The sequence below is a fragment of the Lepidochelys kempii genome, chromosome 1, assembly GCF_965140265.1.
Source record: "Lepidochelys kempii isolate rLepKem1 chromosome 1, rLepKem1.hap2, whole genome shotgun sequence".
Taxonomy (NCBI): Eukaryota; Metazoa; Chordata; order Testudines; family Cheloniidae; genus Lepidochelys; species Lepidochelys kempii.
Window position 1 is genome coordinate 276,671,859 of NC_133256.1, and position 19,338 is coordinate 276,691,196.

Genomic DNA, 19,338 nt, shown 5'->3' on the forward strand with positions numbered 1-19,338 from the left:
CCGTGGTCAAACTTTTCTCGCAGTCAGGAGGGCTACAGGCATTTCTTTTAATGGGAAGCTGAGCATCTATGGAATCACCTGACTCCAGGATCTGGGGCTTGGAGAAAAACACCCAGCAGGGTGCCCCGGTGGCAACACTATGCCGGCTACCAGGCCTTGACGGCCACCTATCATACCGTCGTCACACTGCCACGAGGAGCAAAGTCAGCCAGAGAGTGACCCCAGCGCCCACCCTGGGACCAGCAGGGCACTAACGCTCCCCGAATGGGGGTTCTGGCACTTACCCCATAGCCCGGCCCTGCCGGTGCCGGCGGCCTCCTCCAGGGGGCGCTGCTGCTGCCGCAGGAGCCCGGCCCCGCTCAACACCTCCAGCACCGTCTCGGGGGATACAGCCACCAGCTGCTCCCACAGCCCTCGCGTGTAAAACTCCACCGTGTGGGCCTGGCACAGCGGCAGCGCCCGCCTGAGAAACTGCGCCACGGCCCGCAGCCGGGAGGCCACAGTCTCCGCTGCCGGCTCGGGGGGGAGGGAGCCGAGGGAACGCGACATGCCGAAGGAAGGAAAGTTTCCTCGGTGCTCGATTTGTGATGTCTGTCGGCCGGGCGGCTCGGGCTCGCCCTGCCTCAGGTGGTCAGGCTGGCGAATCGAACACCGAGCAGAGTTCACCATCTATCCGCCAGGAGGCGGGCGCTGTTTGGTGACGTGCCCAGAGCGCGACGAGGAGCGTGAGGGACCGGAGGAAGGCTGATGGCACCGGCAGGGAATACGAGGCGTCGGGCTGCCCCAAAGAGAAACACCGCGGCGGCCCAGGGTCCTCGCCGAAAGCGGCAGTGGCGGCCGGACCCACAGCAGAGCTTTCTGGGGAATGTTCGGGAGGGTGAGTGGGGAGAGAGAGCCGCCGCCGCCCGGGCCCCGCGGCTCCTGTGGCGGGGGGAGGAGGGAGCGCCGCCGCAGAGGCCTCGCGCGGGCTCTGACGTTCAGGGGCAGCGCGCGGGGGATAGGGGGAAATCGCGCTTTCCCCCCCAACGGCCGTCCCTGCCCCTTGTGCCCAGAGCTCGCGCAGCCCCTCGGGGCCTGTTGCCGTCGTTGCATGTAGTGTCATAAGCCCCCGGGGCTCACGGGCTGCAGCTAAGCCTGGCGCTTTTCTGACCGTTATAATGGGGAGGAGTGGGAGGCTCTTGGCAGGTGCTTCCTGTGCTCCAGGCCTCATCCCCGCCTGGTTTCTGGAAGCAGGGTTCCCCCGTGGAATGGTGTCGGGACTCTGGCTCAGTTGGGTCTTCTCCCCTCCTTAGCATTGGTCAGGGAGCGGGGTCTAAGCTAACTCGAGAGCTGTAAATAGATAAGGCTGGGCATGATCTAACGGGGCCAGCCTTGCAAAGTGGAGTTGCTGGGGTTGTAACTACTTGGCTCTTGAGGTCCCAGAATGCAGAAGGGCTCCCAAGCTGTCTTTGCTTTGGGTTCAGGTCAGCTCTGTGGTTCGTTGGACATAAAGAAATACATATGTTGCAAATGCATTTTAATTCCTTCATTCGTAGTAGGAGACACACCAGTGATAAAGTGTTTTAGAGAAAATACTGAAGGGTGAGCCAAGCAACTCTCAAATTTTGGCCCTTGAGCAGGAATGATTAAGCTAAATGCTTGTAGGGAAACCACGTGTGCAGTTATCCAAGTGCTCGAATGGTTTAATCCTTCTGTATGGAAAAGAAGACTCCCATTTATGCTTCTAACTGATAAATGGCTATACAAAGTGGAACAACTATTTATTTTTTTTTTTTCTTTGAGTGACTTGAGTGAATGTTAATAATAGTCATGTATGTGTTGAGGGTGACATATATTTCTAGGCTTGAGAGAGAGAGCTCTTCCCTGGACAGTTATAAAAAGCAGGTAAATGAAGAAAGAAAGATATAAGACAATGTTTTCTTTTAAAGTACTTCTGTTGTACTTTATTGTACATTGTACTTCTATAACTGAGACAGTTTTGTTCCAGTTGTACTTAAATATTTCTTGGGCATCCAAGATTATTTTTAGCAACACTTCTTTGAATTCCCTTTGATCTCATACGCAGAGCTGAAAGCAAGAGATTATGAGAAGTAAACACTGTTCAAAAATGGATTTGTAAAAGCTGTAAGGAGACCTTATGAATCGTCTGGTGTGTTCATCCAAGTATTTTTAAGTGATTATCACCAGCAAGGCTACACCCCACACTACCATGTTTTGCAACTACTTTCCTACAGTGGTGCAGCTACAACAGTGCTAGCAGCCTAAGTGCTAATGTAGGGATCAGCTGTTTTCACCTTCATGTTTTGAAGCCTTTTTCAGTTTTCTTGACACAACTTAAAACAGTGAAGCCCTGTCTATAGCAGTGGTTCTCAACCAGGGGTCCGGGGCCCCCTGGGGGGCCGCGAAGCAGGGCCAGCATTAGACTTGCTGTGGCCCAGGATAGAAAGCTGAAGCCCTGCCACATGGGGCTGAAGCCCAGGACCCTGAGCCCCGCCACCTGGGGCTGAAGCCGAAGATTGAGCAGTATAGCTTCGGGGGAGTCCCTGTGCATGAGGCCCCAGGCAACTGTCCTGCAACACCGGCCCTGGCTTTTATATGCAGAAAATCAGTTGTTATGGCACAGGTGGGCCATGGAGTTTTTATAGCATATTGTGGGGAGGGGATTCGGGGGGGGGGGGGGGGTTTGAGAACTCCTGGTCTATAGTAACAGTTAAGGTGCTAGTTCTGGTTCATGTGATGGAAAAACGAGTGAAAAATGCACTAGCAGACTAAAAGCGTATTATTATTAAGTTACCTTCTTAGATAGTTTGTGTCTAACTCACGCTTTCTAATGGCTTCAGGGCAAGGATTTGCATTTTGGAGAAAGCAAAAGATCCAACGGGAATACAAGAAATTACTAAAAAAGGAGGGAAAGGCACATCCTCAATGGAAAGTTCAATATACAGATTCTTACCCAGAGCACTTGAAGCATCTCTATTTAGCAGAGGAGGAAATGCTTGAGAAACAATCAAAATCTAAAAGAACTGTAGTTTTGTTAGAACAAAAATGCAGCACAACAGTAAAGTAAGTATCATTTTTAAAACAATTTTTCCCCTTCGTTCTTAAGTCACCCGATGCCACAGCTTAGGTCCTATGGTTGGTTTGTTATCTTTAAGTAAAGGTATAGATATGTTTTCTTAACATTAAATATTATTCTGAATTGTTACAAACAACAGCTTTGTGCTTATTTTATCAGAACCAGAAAGCAAAACTGACAATAATTAGGGTTTGCATCTTGTGTTCCCTGTAAGCTATGTGTTTGGGCGGCCGCAGAGGAGAGATTTAAGTGCCGCCTACCTGATAGCAGAGCATTCACAGCCAGTAGCATATGTTCAGGTGCCCCTCCCCCCTGCATTGCACCATCCTGCAGCTGCTCCCGGGACCCTTCTGCTGACTGTGCAGAAGGGAGCTGATGTCAGGGTGTTCCCTGGCCCTCGCCACTGTACCCCATCTCCGCAGAGCAGGGCAGGGGGACAGCCTGGTTCAGGAGGACTCGGAGCTGCTGCAGTCTGAATGGTGAGTGTCTGAGGCCTTGACTACACTAAAGGGAAAAGTCGATCTAAGCTACGCAATTTGAGTTACATGAATAGCGTAACTCAAATCAACAGAGCTTGGATCTACTTACCGCAAGCTCCCACTACATGATGTCGACATGAGACGCTTTTCTGTTGACTTCCCTTACTCTTCTTGATCCGGTGAAGTACAGGAGTCGATAGGGAAATGATCTGCGGTCGATTAAGCGCTAAATCGACCACTGATGCATTGGTCACCATGCGTGAATCCCCCGGTAAAGTAGACAAGCCCCGAACTCTGAGTGCCTTTCTTAAAGAGATGGTGCACTGTTTCTGAAATTTCCCCAGCAGCCAGGTGACAGACACAGTCTGTCTCTCTCTCCCCCTCCCACTACCCATGTACCCCATCTCTGCAGAGCCGGGGTCGGGGAGACAGGGCTCAGGACAGAGCAGAAGAGCTTTCAGTGAGTGTCTTAAAGAGACAGCGCCACAGCTTTCCCCAGTGTTACACTAATAAAATAATACCAATAGGATCTTATAAGAGAGAGAAGGCAGAATGCCACGTTTATTGTAAGTAGAACAGTTAGCATATGCTTTTCAGTCACACAACACACACACAAGTCCTGATCTTTTGCTGATGCATGCATTCCTCATTCACACGAACACTCTGTCACAGAAACCTTCAAAAGTATACAGAATACATTGTAAATTAAGCCTTGCTAAATCTTATAACTAAAACAATTCACATTGGGGCTTCAGGCCCTCAACATTTATTTATTTATCATAGACACAATACAAAATCCTGTCTTTTACTAACTAAACTTTATAACAGGTCCTAATTGTAATGCATATGGGAAACAGAATGCCAGTCTCAGACAGTCATTCCTTTCTGTTATTCAAAAAAGGTGGCTGGCAGAATGAAATCAAGGTTTACATCAATTCTTATAGTACAATTATCAAATTTAGCCCTACGTATTTCCCCTTTTGACTCCTCAAGAACAGTTCTTGAGTGGGTCATATCTAATATAATTGTCTCATAGCCACATATTGAGAGGCGATTTGAGCTTGTGGTTGCAATTTAACAAACAGTCTTTTTATCCAGCAACACATACATATTATTCCAATTAAGCAGATGCAGGATAATACCAGTACAATTAACAGTGGATGAAGCATAATTGACAGTATGCCTTTACAGGTGGGTGACGAGCCCGTAAAAATATTATACCAATGGTAAGCTGTTATCTGTTTTTCTGCAGTGGCAATTCTTAACATGTTTCCAGTCTTGCATATATAATATGAATGTTAGTTTCCCACATTGCCTTTTTGTTTGTTCTAGGAACTGTGTTACCTTTTTACCTTTTAACAGGTGATTGGCAACTTTCTGCCATTCAGTGCCAAGATTGATAGAGAACTTAGCTAAATCAGTGCTTACAGTAAGCCGATTATTGGTAAATACAGTACTTGCATTACATTTACATTTGTCTACTGGTGGGTTGCTAACACTTTTATCTTCCCAAAACACTTTTTTCCAAGAATTAACACATACACATAGCCCATTATACAGTTCTTTGGTCTCATTATTCAATTTATTTCACATACATGATTTTAGTGAAATATCTTTACTACAGAGCTCTGGAGCAACAGGCAAGGACAAGCACACCCACTTTTGAGGAGCCCACTCAGTGCAACCTCTGGTGTCCAATAGCTTCCCTCCCTCCCTCCCCAGTCCACTGGCTCGAGGTCCAGAAGGATCCCATGTGCAATATGGAGAGTGGGCTAATTTTCCATATTTTTGCTTCCAGAGCCTGTTGGTGTGCGATTTTAACAACAATTTATTCCATTAAAATGTCTGGCCTTTCTATGCTAGAAACATATATTAGTATGAATGGATGCAGTATTAGTGATTTTTTTTCTTTTGAAGTGTATTAAAACCTTAGTGTGTTCTGATATTACCCCAAACATTGACAAGACAAACCATAGAAACAATTTCTATTGTGACAGTAGATTCATGGATTTCGGGTTGCTTTTCAGCTGGTATCAGCTTTTCCTGATTTTCTGAAAGACAAAAAGAACATGTTTCTACCCCTTTTGGGGTGGCAGATTATTGCTTAAAATATTTCTTTCACAAATATCATTGTTGATTGCAGGCAAAACAGAGGAATTACACCCATACTTTCCTGTGTTTTATTCTATAGGGAGGCCAGGTTTCAATGGCTTCTACCTTTCAAGAGTTATGGGGAAATTATCCCACTGTTTAATCATTAAATCCACGAGGTGCGGTACCTCAGTTTCCCTTCTTATACAGCAGACCAAGTTTATAATGTTTTTCCTGCTGTGATAAGCTTTAAGTTTATTTACAGGTAATAGCTGAGAAGCATCATTACCATGTGACCTTAAAGGATTTTTCCAAAAATCATACACACTATATACATTGTTGCAGGGGTACTTATTAACATTAAATCTGTTACAAGTATCTTGTTATACCATGCCTTTTATTCAGACAATTTGTTTGCTGACCAGGTATGTCCTTTATCTGCAGCTTCTTTGTGCTGCTTTCTTTATCAGTTAGGTAATTTGCATTAACACAGACTGCTTCCTTGCTTGCTTTTGGATCCAAAGCCATCAGCAGCTTAGAGACTCTATCTTAAAAGGGACACAGTTAACTGTTAACAGAGTTTTGATTACGCTTCACTTTTAACTCCTGCTTTCAAAACATACAGCGACCTGAAAAAGAAAACACAACCTATTGTGAGGCTCCCTTTGGAGCCCTAATAGGATTTTAATTAAGTAGCATGGTATGTCTGCATTTCTTTTACAATGTATACTGCACATGTTCTGGGGAAAATGTACATTCCTTCCATAGTTTAACTTCTATAACATTATCCATATCAATTTTTACATAAGGTGTAACTATTTCTTTTTGTGCTTACAGAGTTTTCATGTACCTTTATCAAAGTGACAGTTTGATTACTCAGAGCCATCTTAAGGTTCAGTGTTTCTAACATTGCTTCTTTTGTTTTGTGCACCTCACTCCTGCTGTTGCTTCAGAGGAGCGCTGTCTTTTTTAATTTCTTATTCTTTTACTACAGCTCTTATCTGCTATTTTGTTACCAAAAAAACAAATACAAAAAACGAATCCAGAATCTATTCCTGTTCTCCTGATTTTAACTGCCCTCCTGCAGCCACAACTTAACATTTTAAATTTTGTAAAGCATTGATTTACCTCTTAAGGGTTAAATGCCAAATCCCAAAGCCAAACAACACTAATCACCTGTGTCTAGCAAAAAGTTCTGTCAGTTTTGCAACTTTCAATTAGAGTCAGATGGATTTTTAGTGGCAGTATTTAAAACGGAAACAAAACCAATTGGTCCTTAGAACTTTACATATTTACACACACACAGATAGATACATACACATTTTCTTCTTCTTAACATTCCTGCCACGCTGCTCTGTTTTTTATATCTTACATTCCCTGTATACATTTGTGGCAGTTAAGTTCCAATAGAACCCCCTTATGTTCTTTTAGCAAATTTGATTAAATTGTCCAAATGATTTTAATCAGTTTATTTTTGCCTGGCTAATTTACAGACATTCCTTTGGAAAAGGGCCCATTTTTCCTTCAGGATGGCTGCAAAGAAACCAAGAATTCTTTTCCTCTAACACTTTTTTTTCTTTTTAACATTTTCACAAAGTTTAGCTGCTTAATTCCCTCCAGCTTCTGCAGTTAGTTAAATCACTTGCTCATTTTCCAAAAAAACACCTTAATCAACTTAGATTTCACCATTCCAAGTATTGTTTCTGTTCCCCATGTCTGCACTTACTCCTTTCCTTATTTCTGCCACCATGCCCTCAGGGCTTGTAGCCTGTTTTTCTTTATCTGGGCCTGATCCTGGCGGGAGGGTTTTGGGTTTTTTTGGTGAACTGTCCCTTTCCATGGGCACAAGCTTTGTTCCATTACCAATTTAGCAAGGAGGGTGGGCTTCTCAACTAGCCCCCCCCAGCGCCCCCCCCAGCGCCCCCCCCCCGCTCCTGGTCCCTTTCCTTAAACATTTTTACAAGCTTATTTTGTTTCCTACGTCACCCCGATATCGCTCAGTGAGTGACACAGCCTAGATTCTCTGATCCATCTACCTCCGATATCGTTCAGCGTGTTGCCAGGCCCTTAGGCTCTTGTTACCCCTGATATTTCAGTGAACAGTCTGGCTTGGATTCTGTAATCATAGCTTAGAATATTATGAGCTCTTTATGAAGCCTCTACCTTCCAGAGGTCAGCAGGCTTGGTTAACCAATAATAATGTCGTGCTCCTAAGAGCAGGTCGTGTGCACACTGGTTGGTTTTACAATAACCAGGACAAATGCCAGCATTCCCCCTTGCGCAATTTTCCACCAATTAGTGTTACACTAATAAAATAATACCAATAGGATCTTATAAGAGGGATAAGGCAAAGTGCCACGTTTATTGTAAATACAACAGTTAGCATATGCTTTTCAGTCACACAACACATACACAAGTCCTGATCATTTCCTGATGTATGTATTCCTCAGTCATACAAACAGTCTACATTGTAAATTAAGCCTTGCTAAATCTTATAACTAAAACAGTTCACATTGGGGCTTCAGGCCCTCAACATTTCTCTAATCTATTTTTCATAGACACAATACAAAATCCTGTCTTTTACTAACTAAACTTTATAACAGGTCCTAATTGTAATGCATATGGGAAACAGGATGCCAGTCTCAGACAGTCATTCCTTTCTGTTATTCAAAAAAGGTGGCTGGCAGAATGAAATCAAGGTTTACATCAATTCTTATAGTACAATTATCAAATTTAGCCCTACACCAGCAGCCAACACACACAGTCTCTTTCAAACTCACCTCCCAACACCTATTTGTATTATTATTGTTGCTTTTTGGTACTTCCTTCAATGCACATATTCACTGTAATTTTATTCTTTCAAAGTGTTATTTTAGTGTTTTGACTGGTCTATGCATTTCATAATTTTTATTTCTCTTACACTTAAAATTAATTCTTTGAGTAGTGAGTTCTAAAATGCCAAACTTGTCCTGGTTCGACTAATTATCCCTATGTAACTTTTTAAAAATATATATTATATCTAGGTTTTTTTGTTTCTACTGGTGGCACACATAGGCACATAACACAATTTATTCAGCACCTGATGGAAAAATGAGTGGGAACATTTCTTGAGCCCTCTGAAATAATGAGAATTTTTCCATGGGACTTCAGTGGAAGAATGAAATAATGATTCTGGGCCAAATAATTTACTAATTTCGTCCCCAAATCCTACTAACTGAGATGCCTGCACAGATCCTGTAGCAATAGAGGAATTTAAATTAAAACTACACTGGTTGGAAGAGAATGGTAGTTAAATTTCAGTTTATATTTTATGTTGAGTGTGAATGCAAAAGGCATTTTTCTGTCCTAATTTTCCTACTTTCATGTTAACAGGAAAATGATAGTCTCTATGGAATAAATAGCTTTGAACTTTTATTTGGAAAAATGAACAACTGCTTTTTAATACTGTGTTTAATGTTAAAATTATTATTTAAAAATCCTTATTTTTTTTCCCTTTAAAGGTAAGTTGATTGGTTTCTAAATCTAATAGGGAGAAAATGTTTTTTGGAAACACTCCCTTTGTTGTGCTACAGGTAATTTACTAGGTGGTGATGTTATCAGCCAGTGCCCTCGGATGATGGGGGGATAATGTGCTTCTGAAGATTGTTAGTGTCTTTTTTTTGGACTGCAAAGCAAATCTATTTTAGATTTTGTGCTGCTTGTCACAGTGGCCCTGATCTCATTCCTGTTGAAGTCAATGAAAAGATTCCACTAACTTTTAAACAGCTTTTTGCTTACATCTTAAATTGGATAAGGTATTCCTTGTATCTTTTCTAAAGTCATGACAGCTGTTTAAAAATACACATTACATATGTTTTATCCTCCAAATGTGTCTGCACTTCCATGATGAGTACAATATTTTTTTTATATAAATAAAAAAATAGGGGACTATTAGTAGAGCAGTTTGAGGCAAAATGTATTGTAAATGGGGTCCTGCCTGGGCCTTTTTCCATATCATCTCATTGTGCTTCCTCACTCTACATAAATTTCCATAATCCACTTACTCAACATGCCTGAACCAACTGCACCTGAGTCCTGTCACCTTACTTTCAAATAAACTTAATTTTGACCCAGCACCTTTTTAACTACAGTTCAATATTCAGATTAACTGTTCTTCTTACAATACAGAAGTTATCATCTTTCATCTTGTCAATCAGTTCATCACTCAGTGTCCATGATCCAATTCTAGAACTGTGATAATAGTGTGAAAATAGAAGATACTTTACACACTTACACAGCTTAATTCAAATGTTTAAATTTTCTTAAGCCTTTCTGTGTCTGCAGCCATTCGGGTGATCCAATTTATTTGTATGAATGTTCACAGAAAGTAAATTTCAGTATTTTGTGCTGAAAGTGTTTCCAATCCCAGCTAAGCAATAGAGATTAAATTTAGAACATTTGTAGGCAGCCCATAATAACAATTTGAAAAAAAAATTGTGTTATCTTTCAATTATTTACTTAGGCTAACTGTATAGTAGGTTTCTACCCACTACATATAATCAAAAGCATCCATTGGATAACTCACCTACTTCATTCTTTAGACTATGGTTCTTACATACTATTTAATTTGGCCATTATAACCTTTGACTCTTCACTTTCCGTTTTCATCGTTGACAGCTGCAGCTTGGACACCATATTGTTCCTGTATGCAGCCTCCAAAGGCTGTTATTTTATCCCACTTGTCTACATCTCTTCACTTGAGTATATCGTTTTAAGGCAGTGGTTCTCAAACTTTTGTATTGGTTATCCTTTCATAAAACAAGGCTCTGAGTGTGATTTCCACTTACAAATTAAAAACATATTTTTTTATATTTAACACTATTATAAGTGCTGGAGGCAAAGCAGGGATTGGGGATGGAGGTTGACAACTTGTGACCCCCACATAATAACCTTGCGATCCCCCGAGGAGTCGCGACCCCAAGTTTGAGAACCCCTGTTTTAAGGTGTTCACATATTCAAGGCGCCCCGATTAGTGGGTGGCGCAGGCCAAAGGATGTACTGGCCGCCACTTCCAGCACCTCCCATTGGCCTGGAGCAGTGAACTGCAGCCACTGGGAGCCGTGATGGGCCGAACCTGCGGACACGGCAGGTAAACAAACCGGCCCGGCCTGCCAGGGGCTTTCCCTGCACAAGCGGCGGAACAAGTTTGGGAACCACTGTACTAGATGATGATACTCTGTGATGGATTATATCACTGATGTCTCTCCAACTATCCCCTTGTCGTGAATCATAATTCTCATGTGGAATGCTGAGACTTAAAATTTTGTTCTAAGTAGTTCATATATTGAAGAGAGAATTTCACTGAGGTGTTCTAGTGATAATGTTAACTTCTGAGGATTTTACTGTCATTGGAACTTTGGCCAGAGCTAATTACAAATCTTGTTGCATCTTATTTGTTTTTAAGTATATAAATCTATCACTTTATCTTTAAAAACACTTAATACATTATAGTGCAACAGTGAAATTATTGTACTAATTAATATTAACAAGTATAGTTTTCAGTCACTTGTTACAGTTGCTTGAAGTTGAGTCTCCAGAAATTCTTGCTCTTATTGATTGTATGACTGCTGCTGTATTACATGTGCTACGTGAATTTGATTCATGACAGTTAATATTAGGGCTGTCAATCGCAGCTAATGCAAGCAATTAATGCAAAACAAATTAACTAGATTAAAAGAAATAGTTGTGATTAATCACACTGTTAATAATAGAATACAATTTCAATTTATTATAAATATTTTTGGATATTTTTCTACATTTTCAAATATGTTACCTAAAAGTGAGAAAGGCACATGACATTTATAAATAAGAAGCAGGCAGCATTATTTCCCATAAATGTAAACAAACTTGTTTTGTCTTAGCGACTGGCTGAACAAGAAGTAGGACTGAGTGGACTTGTAGGCGCTAAAGTTTTACAGTGTTTTGCTTTTGAGTGCAGTTATGTTTTTTAAAAAAAAAAAAAGATAATTCTACATTTGTATGTTGCACTTTCCAGATAGAGATTACACTACACTACTTGTATGAAGTGATTTGAGAAATACTGTTTATTTTTATCGTTACAGTGTAAATATTTGTAATAAAAATAATATAAAATGAACACTATACACTATGTATTCTGTGTTGTATGTGAAATCAATATATTTGAAAATGTAGAAAAAAATCCAAAAATATTTATAATTTACATAGGTATTCTATTATTGTTTAACAGTGCGATTAAAACTGTGATTGTGACTTTTTTTAAACATTGCGATTAATTGCTATTTTTTTTTAATAGTTTGAATCCTAGTTAATATAGTTTGGGATTATTTGCCACTTTACCACATTCTGTATTAAGGTATAGGGGATATCAAGTAGAATCTTGTCTATGGTGTTTCTATTCTATTCTATTTTTTTTTTTTTTTTTTTTTTTTGGCATTTGTCTTTGTATACTGCATTACTATTTAAAATAGTAGCATACTATGAAAATGGTGTGCTCTCAATTTTAGGTGTTAGTACACAGTCTTGCCACATGATGGAGCTGAAAATAAACTGATGACTTGCAGAAAATAAATGTGATACTTTTGAATGTCAGCATGAGTTCTAAGACAGTATCTGAACTTTCCTTTTTTTTCTGACTGAGCCTATATCATGTTTGCTAGATGGCACTGATTAGCTGTCATCTCTGAAATCTATAGAGCATCAAGGAATTTATCCATCTGTTAGTTTGTCTGGCAGAAGTATTTTCATTCAGAAGTATTACCTATTTTCAAAGAGAACCAGTTTAAATGTTGCTAATGGCTTGAGTCCTTATTTACCTATCATGCTATTTAAATAATGTAAAAATTGGGAATCTGAACAAAATCATGAAAGTTGATAACTCTGTTACAAAGAAAAATCCCACAAGGGAGGGGGAGTGTGGTGGCAGGAAACATCTACCCCTGCTAAGCTACATTGCCTCCTGCCAGATTACTACATGGAATTCTCTGCAGTCTGAAGAGGGTGGTGATGTGGGGAGCAGAAATATCCCTAATGCAACCCCTCAGTTCTGTGGGCCATATGCACAGGGCACAAGAGGCACTGTACTACTTAGAACAACTCCCTGCCATTCCTCTTTGTGCACACAGCTTCAGGTAGTTCAGTCGCTGGTATATTAAGAATTTACTGAGAAACTTGATCCCATCATGATTGTGATAAATAAATAATCCACAGGTTTGGATCAGGTAAGCATCATAGAATCCTGTGACTGGAAAGGACCTCGAGAGATCATCTAGTCCTGTCCCCTGCACTCTTGGCAGGACTAAGCGTGCTTTTGGTATAGAAATTTGGTGAGATTTCTAGTATTTGTGTAATCAAGAACACATTGCAGTCCCAGCAGACACAAGAATGAAGAGACAAATGCCTTTTTTGTTGTGAAAAAAGAGGGTATTTTGTTTTTGTTTTTTGTTTTGTTTGTTTTTTTTTAATGTAAAGATTCATGGTCTCTTCTTAGAGCCACTTAATTCCTAAATAGTCTATACTAAATCAATCCTGCTTTGTGCTACAGTTATGATTGTGGTAATCTAAAGATCCATGAGCTGATTACATGTACACTTGTCCATTATAGGTCACATACGACTCAAAAGAAGTTTAAAAAGAAAACTTTGAATCAAAAAGCAAAAGAAGAATATGAGAAAATAAAGGCTGAACGCGCCAAGAAGAAAGAGGTGAACACATCTTAAATTGAGATATTTGGGGCAGGATTGTGTCCAGAGGTTAAATTGGAGGGGGGAGGTAAATGATATTCTTTGTCTCCGAAATCAGATTAAACACCACTCACGAATGTACAAGTGTTAAAATATGATTGTTCATGCTCTCCTGTTGTGCACTGCACTGGGTTTCCTGAGTTTTGTTCTCTCTCTGAGTTTTAATATACTATGTACTTATCTGGCTAAGCTCATACTTCACAGGAGTTGATGACCCCTGTGCTCTTTGATCTGGCTTCCCTTCAGTGAGGTTTGGCTGTCCTGCTTGGACTTCTTGGACTTGATTTTTTGACTGGGGAAAAATAAGTTGTGACATCTCCCCCGTGCCATCCATTTGTGATGCTAACTGAGATGTCACTCGCTCTGGAAACTGCAAATGTTCATAATGAGATAACAGTGTAATGCAGTTGCACCAAAAAAAAAGAAAAAGGGGGCTAATATCATTCTGGAGTGTATTAACAGGATTATCATATGGAAAACTTGGGAGTTAATTGTCACACTGTATACTGCACTGGTGAGGTTTCAGCTCGAGTACCGTGTCCAATTCTGGTTGCCACACTTCTGGAAAGATGTGGATAAACGAGAGAAAGTTCTAGAGGAGAGCAACAAAAATGGTAAAAGGATTAGAAAACCTGACCTATGAGGAAAGGTCAAAAACAAAAAAAACTGGGCATGTTTAGTCTTGAGAAAAGAGGACTGAAGGGGGATCTGATAAGTCTTCAAATCCATTAAGGGCTGTCATAAAGAGGACTGGGATCAATTATTCTCCATGTTCAGGCAGAACAAGAAGGAAAGGGCTTTGTCTGCAGTAAGGGGAATTTAGGTTAGGTATTAGGAAGAACTTTCTAACTCTAAGGGTAGTTAAGCTCTGCAATAGGCTTCCAAGGGAAGTTGTGGATTCCCCATCATTGAAGGTTTTTAAGAACAGGTTGGACAACACCTGTCAGAGATGATGTAGGTTTTCTTGGTTCTGCCTCAGCACAAGGGCTGAACTTGGTGACCCCTGAGGTGCCTTCCAGAGCTACATTTCTATGATAATAGGATCATTCCTTCCATACTTTGCTTAGCAATGAAACAGTTAACAATATTGGAATTTAAGGCTAGCTCCAAGCTATCTGCAATCCTGTCAGTCTACACTCAATTCACATACTGAAAGTTTTTTTTGTAACCATCAATGTTAAGATTCTTTAATGAAACCTAACTTCCTGGAGAACAAAATGACACCTGAAGTCAGGATGCAGGACTTGTTTATTATGTCTTTCCCTCACTCACCACAGAAGTGAACGTGCTAAGCTGTCAGCTGATGGACAACTTGGACCGGACCCTGAATACAGCAGACCAATTTATATGCAGGGATCTAGCGCCCTCCCACTTCACTCCCTGGGGGATATATTTTCATGCAGTTAAATCATAAAGGTGTGAAACTCTTCACCAAGGAAACTTGCCAGAAATCTCTTAGAATGGAGGCTCTGGCTCACAGATAGTTGAATCATCTTTTCTGTGCTTCCCCCTCCTCTTTTGTCACTAGTAAAAGTGATTCAGAAGATGAAGGGGGAAGCAAGTCATCCTAACCTCCTCCGCGCCACGTGCCCCCCCCTTCGCCCCTCTCCCCCCCCCCCCCAATCAAAAAGGCTTTGGTACTCAGACCTAGTAGTGTGGTCTCAGAGGTCTTCACTCCCACCTATTCTACAGGCAGGATTTCCATGTCTGTGTCCCCCTTATGCCTGACAGCAGGGCTGTTGAACCACAGGCTCTGAAGAGAGGGGATGCTCCTCCAAAGAGAGGACTCTTAACTTTTCTCAGGTGTTCCACTTATTCAGAGCACGCAAAATCCTCCTAAAGATGCCAAGGAAAAATTACCCCAGAAAACCAAGTTTTTTACAAGATGGTGTAAGACCTTCCATCATTGCTGTTTGCACCTAAGTGCTAAATAGTGTTGTAAATCTTGACACATCAAGTTTCTAATAGATCACACAATGATATTAATGTTTTTTAAGACAGCATATCTGTCCATACCACAAGTCAAGTTTATTTCCTTTCCATAGAAACGTGTTTTCTTGTAGTCTTGTCAGTAAGAAGAGCCTCCAAAATGTATACCTGTAGACACAAGCCATCCTGCATATTCCACGTGGACAGGGTCATTCTTCCTGCTCCAGAATAATTTGTTTCAAGCCCAATGTCAGCACTGATCTAAAGTAACTTTTCTCTGATGGTTCTTTGTCTGGCCTGCATGAAATGCAATTGATTAGGAGTGTTTGATGTTTGTTTTTGTTCAGTGCCACACATTTTAGTATTTTTTCAGTAATGTTAATTAATAAAATACTCATTTATGGACACTTGGTGTATTTGAAAGGGACTTAGTATTTGCCATTATTTAGATTTTTCAGCTGCTTTGGGATTCCTATTTAGAAATGTTTGTTTGTGTTATTTACATTTAACTCGCTTCATATTTTCATACAACATAAAGCACTATTCCTGCTGAATTATGAAATATTTCTGTTGCATAACATTGTTTTTCATGTGTTTTTAATGTCTACAAAACACTCTGAAGCCTATTTATGCAATGAAAAGAATATAATATGGATTTTATAAACTAGCATCTCTTGACATGCACACTGCTGCTAAGACATCTGTCTTTGTGGCCTTTATGTGTTGCATTTCAAAGAATAAAATCCCATCAGAGCAGCCATCCAAATAAACTGAAGCAAGCCTTTAGTCTGATTAGTGGCAGCTTCACGTATTTTGATCGGACATGACTTCAGTGTATCAAACTAGTTAGCGTGCTCATTAAAAATATAATTTGCTTTAATAATTTATTCAATGTAAAACAAAATATTGATAGTAGCACCTAAACTGGCCCTAAATGCTGAATAATATTATATAAAGAGTTTTATACCATGCTCGTCACTGTAGTATGTGTGTGCCTTTCAGTTTTTTTTCTCATTCTCTCCCCAATGGGAGAAGTGTGTGTAGTACAGTGTCTTGTTGTAGTGGGGAGGCTTTTATTTCTTGTTTCAGTTTGTTTTTTTAATATGTATGTTGCAATGTATTTGTTATAGAAAGCAGGTGAAAAAAAAATGTGTCTTGCCCTTGGAACAGAAGGTGGTGAGGTTTGTGATTTTCCTTCGTTCCTGTGGGATTTCATTCTACAGCCTCAGCCAGCCCTTTAGAAAGGTCTGTGTGAAAGACAAAAGAGCTTTAGCTTTATGGTAGAGAGTACCATTGTGCCACAGATGTGAAGTTGCCAACGCAGTCTTCGTTCCAATGCTTTAGGCGAATGTAACATTTGTTTCTGTTACAATAATATCTGACTCTTCTTCAGTTCTCAAATTTCTTTTAAAAGAGGTGGTGGCCATAAAACCAGTATAGTACCCAACTTCCAATATTTTCACGAAGACGCGTGAATTATTTAAAAATCACGTCTCGGGGTTTGTACTGATTCTGATGTTCTCATGTCAGTTACATTTTTGCTGCTTTTATTTCAGGCAGCAGAGAAAAGGAAACGAGAAAGAGAAGAAGCTCAAAGGCTCTACAAGCAAAAGAAAATGGAAACTTATAAAATATTAAGTAAAAGGACCAAAAAAGGACAGCCAAATCTAAATTTACAAATAGAATTTCTCCTTCAGAAAATACAACAAAAAACATAGACCAGATTATCTTCTCTTTTCAGTGAATTAAATCAATCTACTAAATACATGTAATGACTGGAACTTTTTATTGTAGGTGATTATTTTTTATGAGAATATATGGCAACTGTTTTTGTTTGTTCTGATTATTGGTCCAGGATTGTGCTGGAGAAAGTCATTGGTCCTGAAAACATTTGTACTGGTCTGAAAATAATATTTCTAGCTCAAGCAGATTGTGGGATATTGAACCTTTACAGTAAATGTTCTAATTAGCACCTTGGTTTATTCTTCAGTTCTATACTTGATTTTTACCAGCCAATATCCCAAATGGCTAGTTTGAGACTTTTTACGTTTTTGAGAGCTGGGATTCCATGCTGCTTTTCAGATGGCATAAAGCATATGTTTTCAGCTCTAGCAGTTCTTGTGTTGTTGGCTGCTGAAATCATGTCTGTTGAATAGAGAGAAACAGGATGGTAAACTATGTGAACGTGATGTCTAATGAACTTGCCAAGCAGTTTGGGATCTGCTGATGGAAACATGCTGTGTAAGAGCTAGGTATTGTATTAATTATGTTTAATTCTGTGGCCAATTCTAAGATACCAGTGGATTTTTAAATAAATAAATCTTTGACCTCATCAATGGAAGTAAGACATTTTTACTACTGCTTGAGAAGTGAAGACAGTCTCATTTGCATCACTGCATTAGAACACTTCCCTTGCCCCTATTAGGATAAGATTTTCCAGAGATTAGTATGCTCTCATCTAGGTTTTTTCAGTTGCACAGATAATGTGTTTTGGTCATTCCACATGTTAGCTAAATATCTTTGCATATCTTGTTTATGGCTCTTCTTCTTGAAACGGATCGTCCATAAATACATTTGAACTCCATTTACATCTGTTTAACATTTTTCCGTGCTATCACTTTAAATCTAATAGTAATGGTTCCTTCTACTGAGGATTTTTTCCTCTCTTGAAAACATTCAGGCAAATCTTGTAAATATTATGGGCTTGTTTTTAAGTTGGGCGATGGTGATGTTTACTAATGCTAATGATATTTAGCTCTGGGTGTAGCTATAAAAATGTTAATTTTTGTACACTTGCCTGCAGCCATGGCAGCAGTTAAAATTTTTTTCAGAACAGTATGTTCCCATGTTTCTATCTTCCATAGCATTCAGAAAATCATTTTTAAGGTTGTAATTTTAAATAGCAACAAGCATAGTATGGTCAATATAATGTAGTGCAATACAAAAATGAAGAACCTCACTTCACAAGGGTTTATTACAAAAGTGGTAAATGTTTATAAAACTTTTAACTTATTCCTCCATATATTAAAATGCCATGTTTTGAAGTTTGAACAAAAAGGTGCATTTGAGGTGTAATTGGTCCCCTTTAAGAACTGTGAGGCATTAATTCATATCAAGTTGAAAAAAATTCAACTCATAGTTTAATTTGCAATATATTTTGTGGTATAAACCACATTTGTTTAAAAAGGTATGAAGTTATTTCTTTGATCTTTGAGTATTGCTTTATAAGTTAGATTTTTTTTTTTTTTAGGGGATGGGGTGCTTTGAGAGTATTACTGAAAGGAAACTACCCTCTTAGATTTTCGTGTGGAAATTCAGTCCTGTCAAAATTCTCTCTCCCTGCTTTGACAGCCAATAAATAATGTCGGATGAGTCTCTACATCTGATAAAGATTATTCAGACACAAAGGGGAGGAGGGTCTGTTCATCCAGACACTTGGATGAATCTTCAAATTTGATCAGTTGTCAAAGCAAAGGCTGCAAAAATAACTAAGCTGTAGACTCTCTAGAGGGTCCCCTTCTGCACATACATATACATAATTAGCAGTGAGGGAACTTGGAATTTCTCATTGATACCATTCCATATAAGGACGAATTGAATGTGATGGAAAGACTTCTTCAGGCCATATGCCATAAGAAGAACCATCAGATCTGCAGATCAAATTCTAGAGAAATATTTATGCTATTAACAATGTATTGTTATGAGATGTTTAGTATCTTCTGAAATAAAAGAATCCTCTTGCTGTCTTTGTTTTTATTTGAAGTACTCATGTAGAAAACAAACTATAAAATCTGATTGGTTGACTTTAAGCTCCCTCCAGAGTGAAGTAGTTTAGAATTGGGGATAGACAGTTTGTTCTCATTTCTCAGAGCTGTAAGGATTTGCCTCCTACTGCCTCTTCACACAACTTGCCCTCTTGGTTCTGCATCATTGCTGTAATCTCATTCAAGCAGTATACTATAGAATTTGGCAACAGAGTAAGTGTGAGCTTTTCTCCTAAGAA

The 19,338-nt window shown here is 39.8% G+C and overlaps 2 protein-coding genes across 4 annotated transcripts in view; one reads left to right on the forward strand and one right to left on the reverse strand.

Moving 5' to 3' along the window:
• METTL25 (methyltransferase like 25) overlaps positions 1-872 on the reverse strand; it is a 105,543-nt gene extending 104,671 nt beyond the window's left edge. For all 3 annotated transcript variants that reach the window (XR_012156728.1, XM_073327623.1, XM_073327622.1), the window contains exon 1: positions 285-872. Coding sequence is in view for 2 of the 3 variants with exons in the window: in XM_073327623.1 (XP_073183724.1) it covers positions 285-669 (385 nt within the window). In the remaining variant the exon portion in view is untranslated. The remainder of the gene's footprint in view (positions 1-284) is intronic.
• CCDC59 (coiled-coil domain containing 59) lies at positions 670-19,077 on the forward strand. Its single transcript, XM_073327624.1, has 4 exons — positions 670-877; positions 2,841-3,063; positions 13,268-13,367; positions 16,892-19,077. Exons 1-4 carry the CDS (start codon positions 748-750, stop codon positions 17,051-17,053), a joined length of 615 nt encoding a protein of 204 aa, XP_073183725.1. The 5' UTR covers positions 670-747; the 3' UTR covers positions 17,054-19,077.
• The last annotated feature ends 261 nt before the right edge of the window (positions 19,078-19,338 follow it).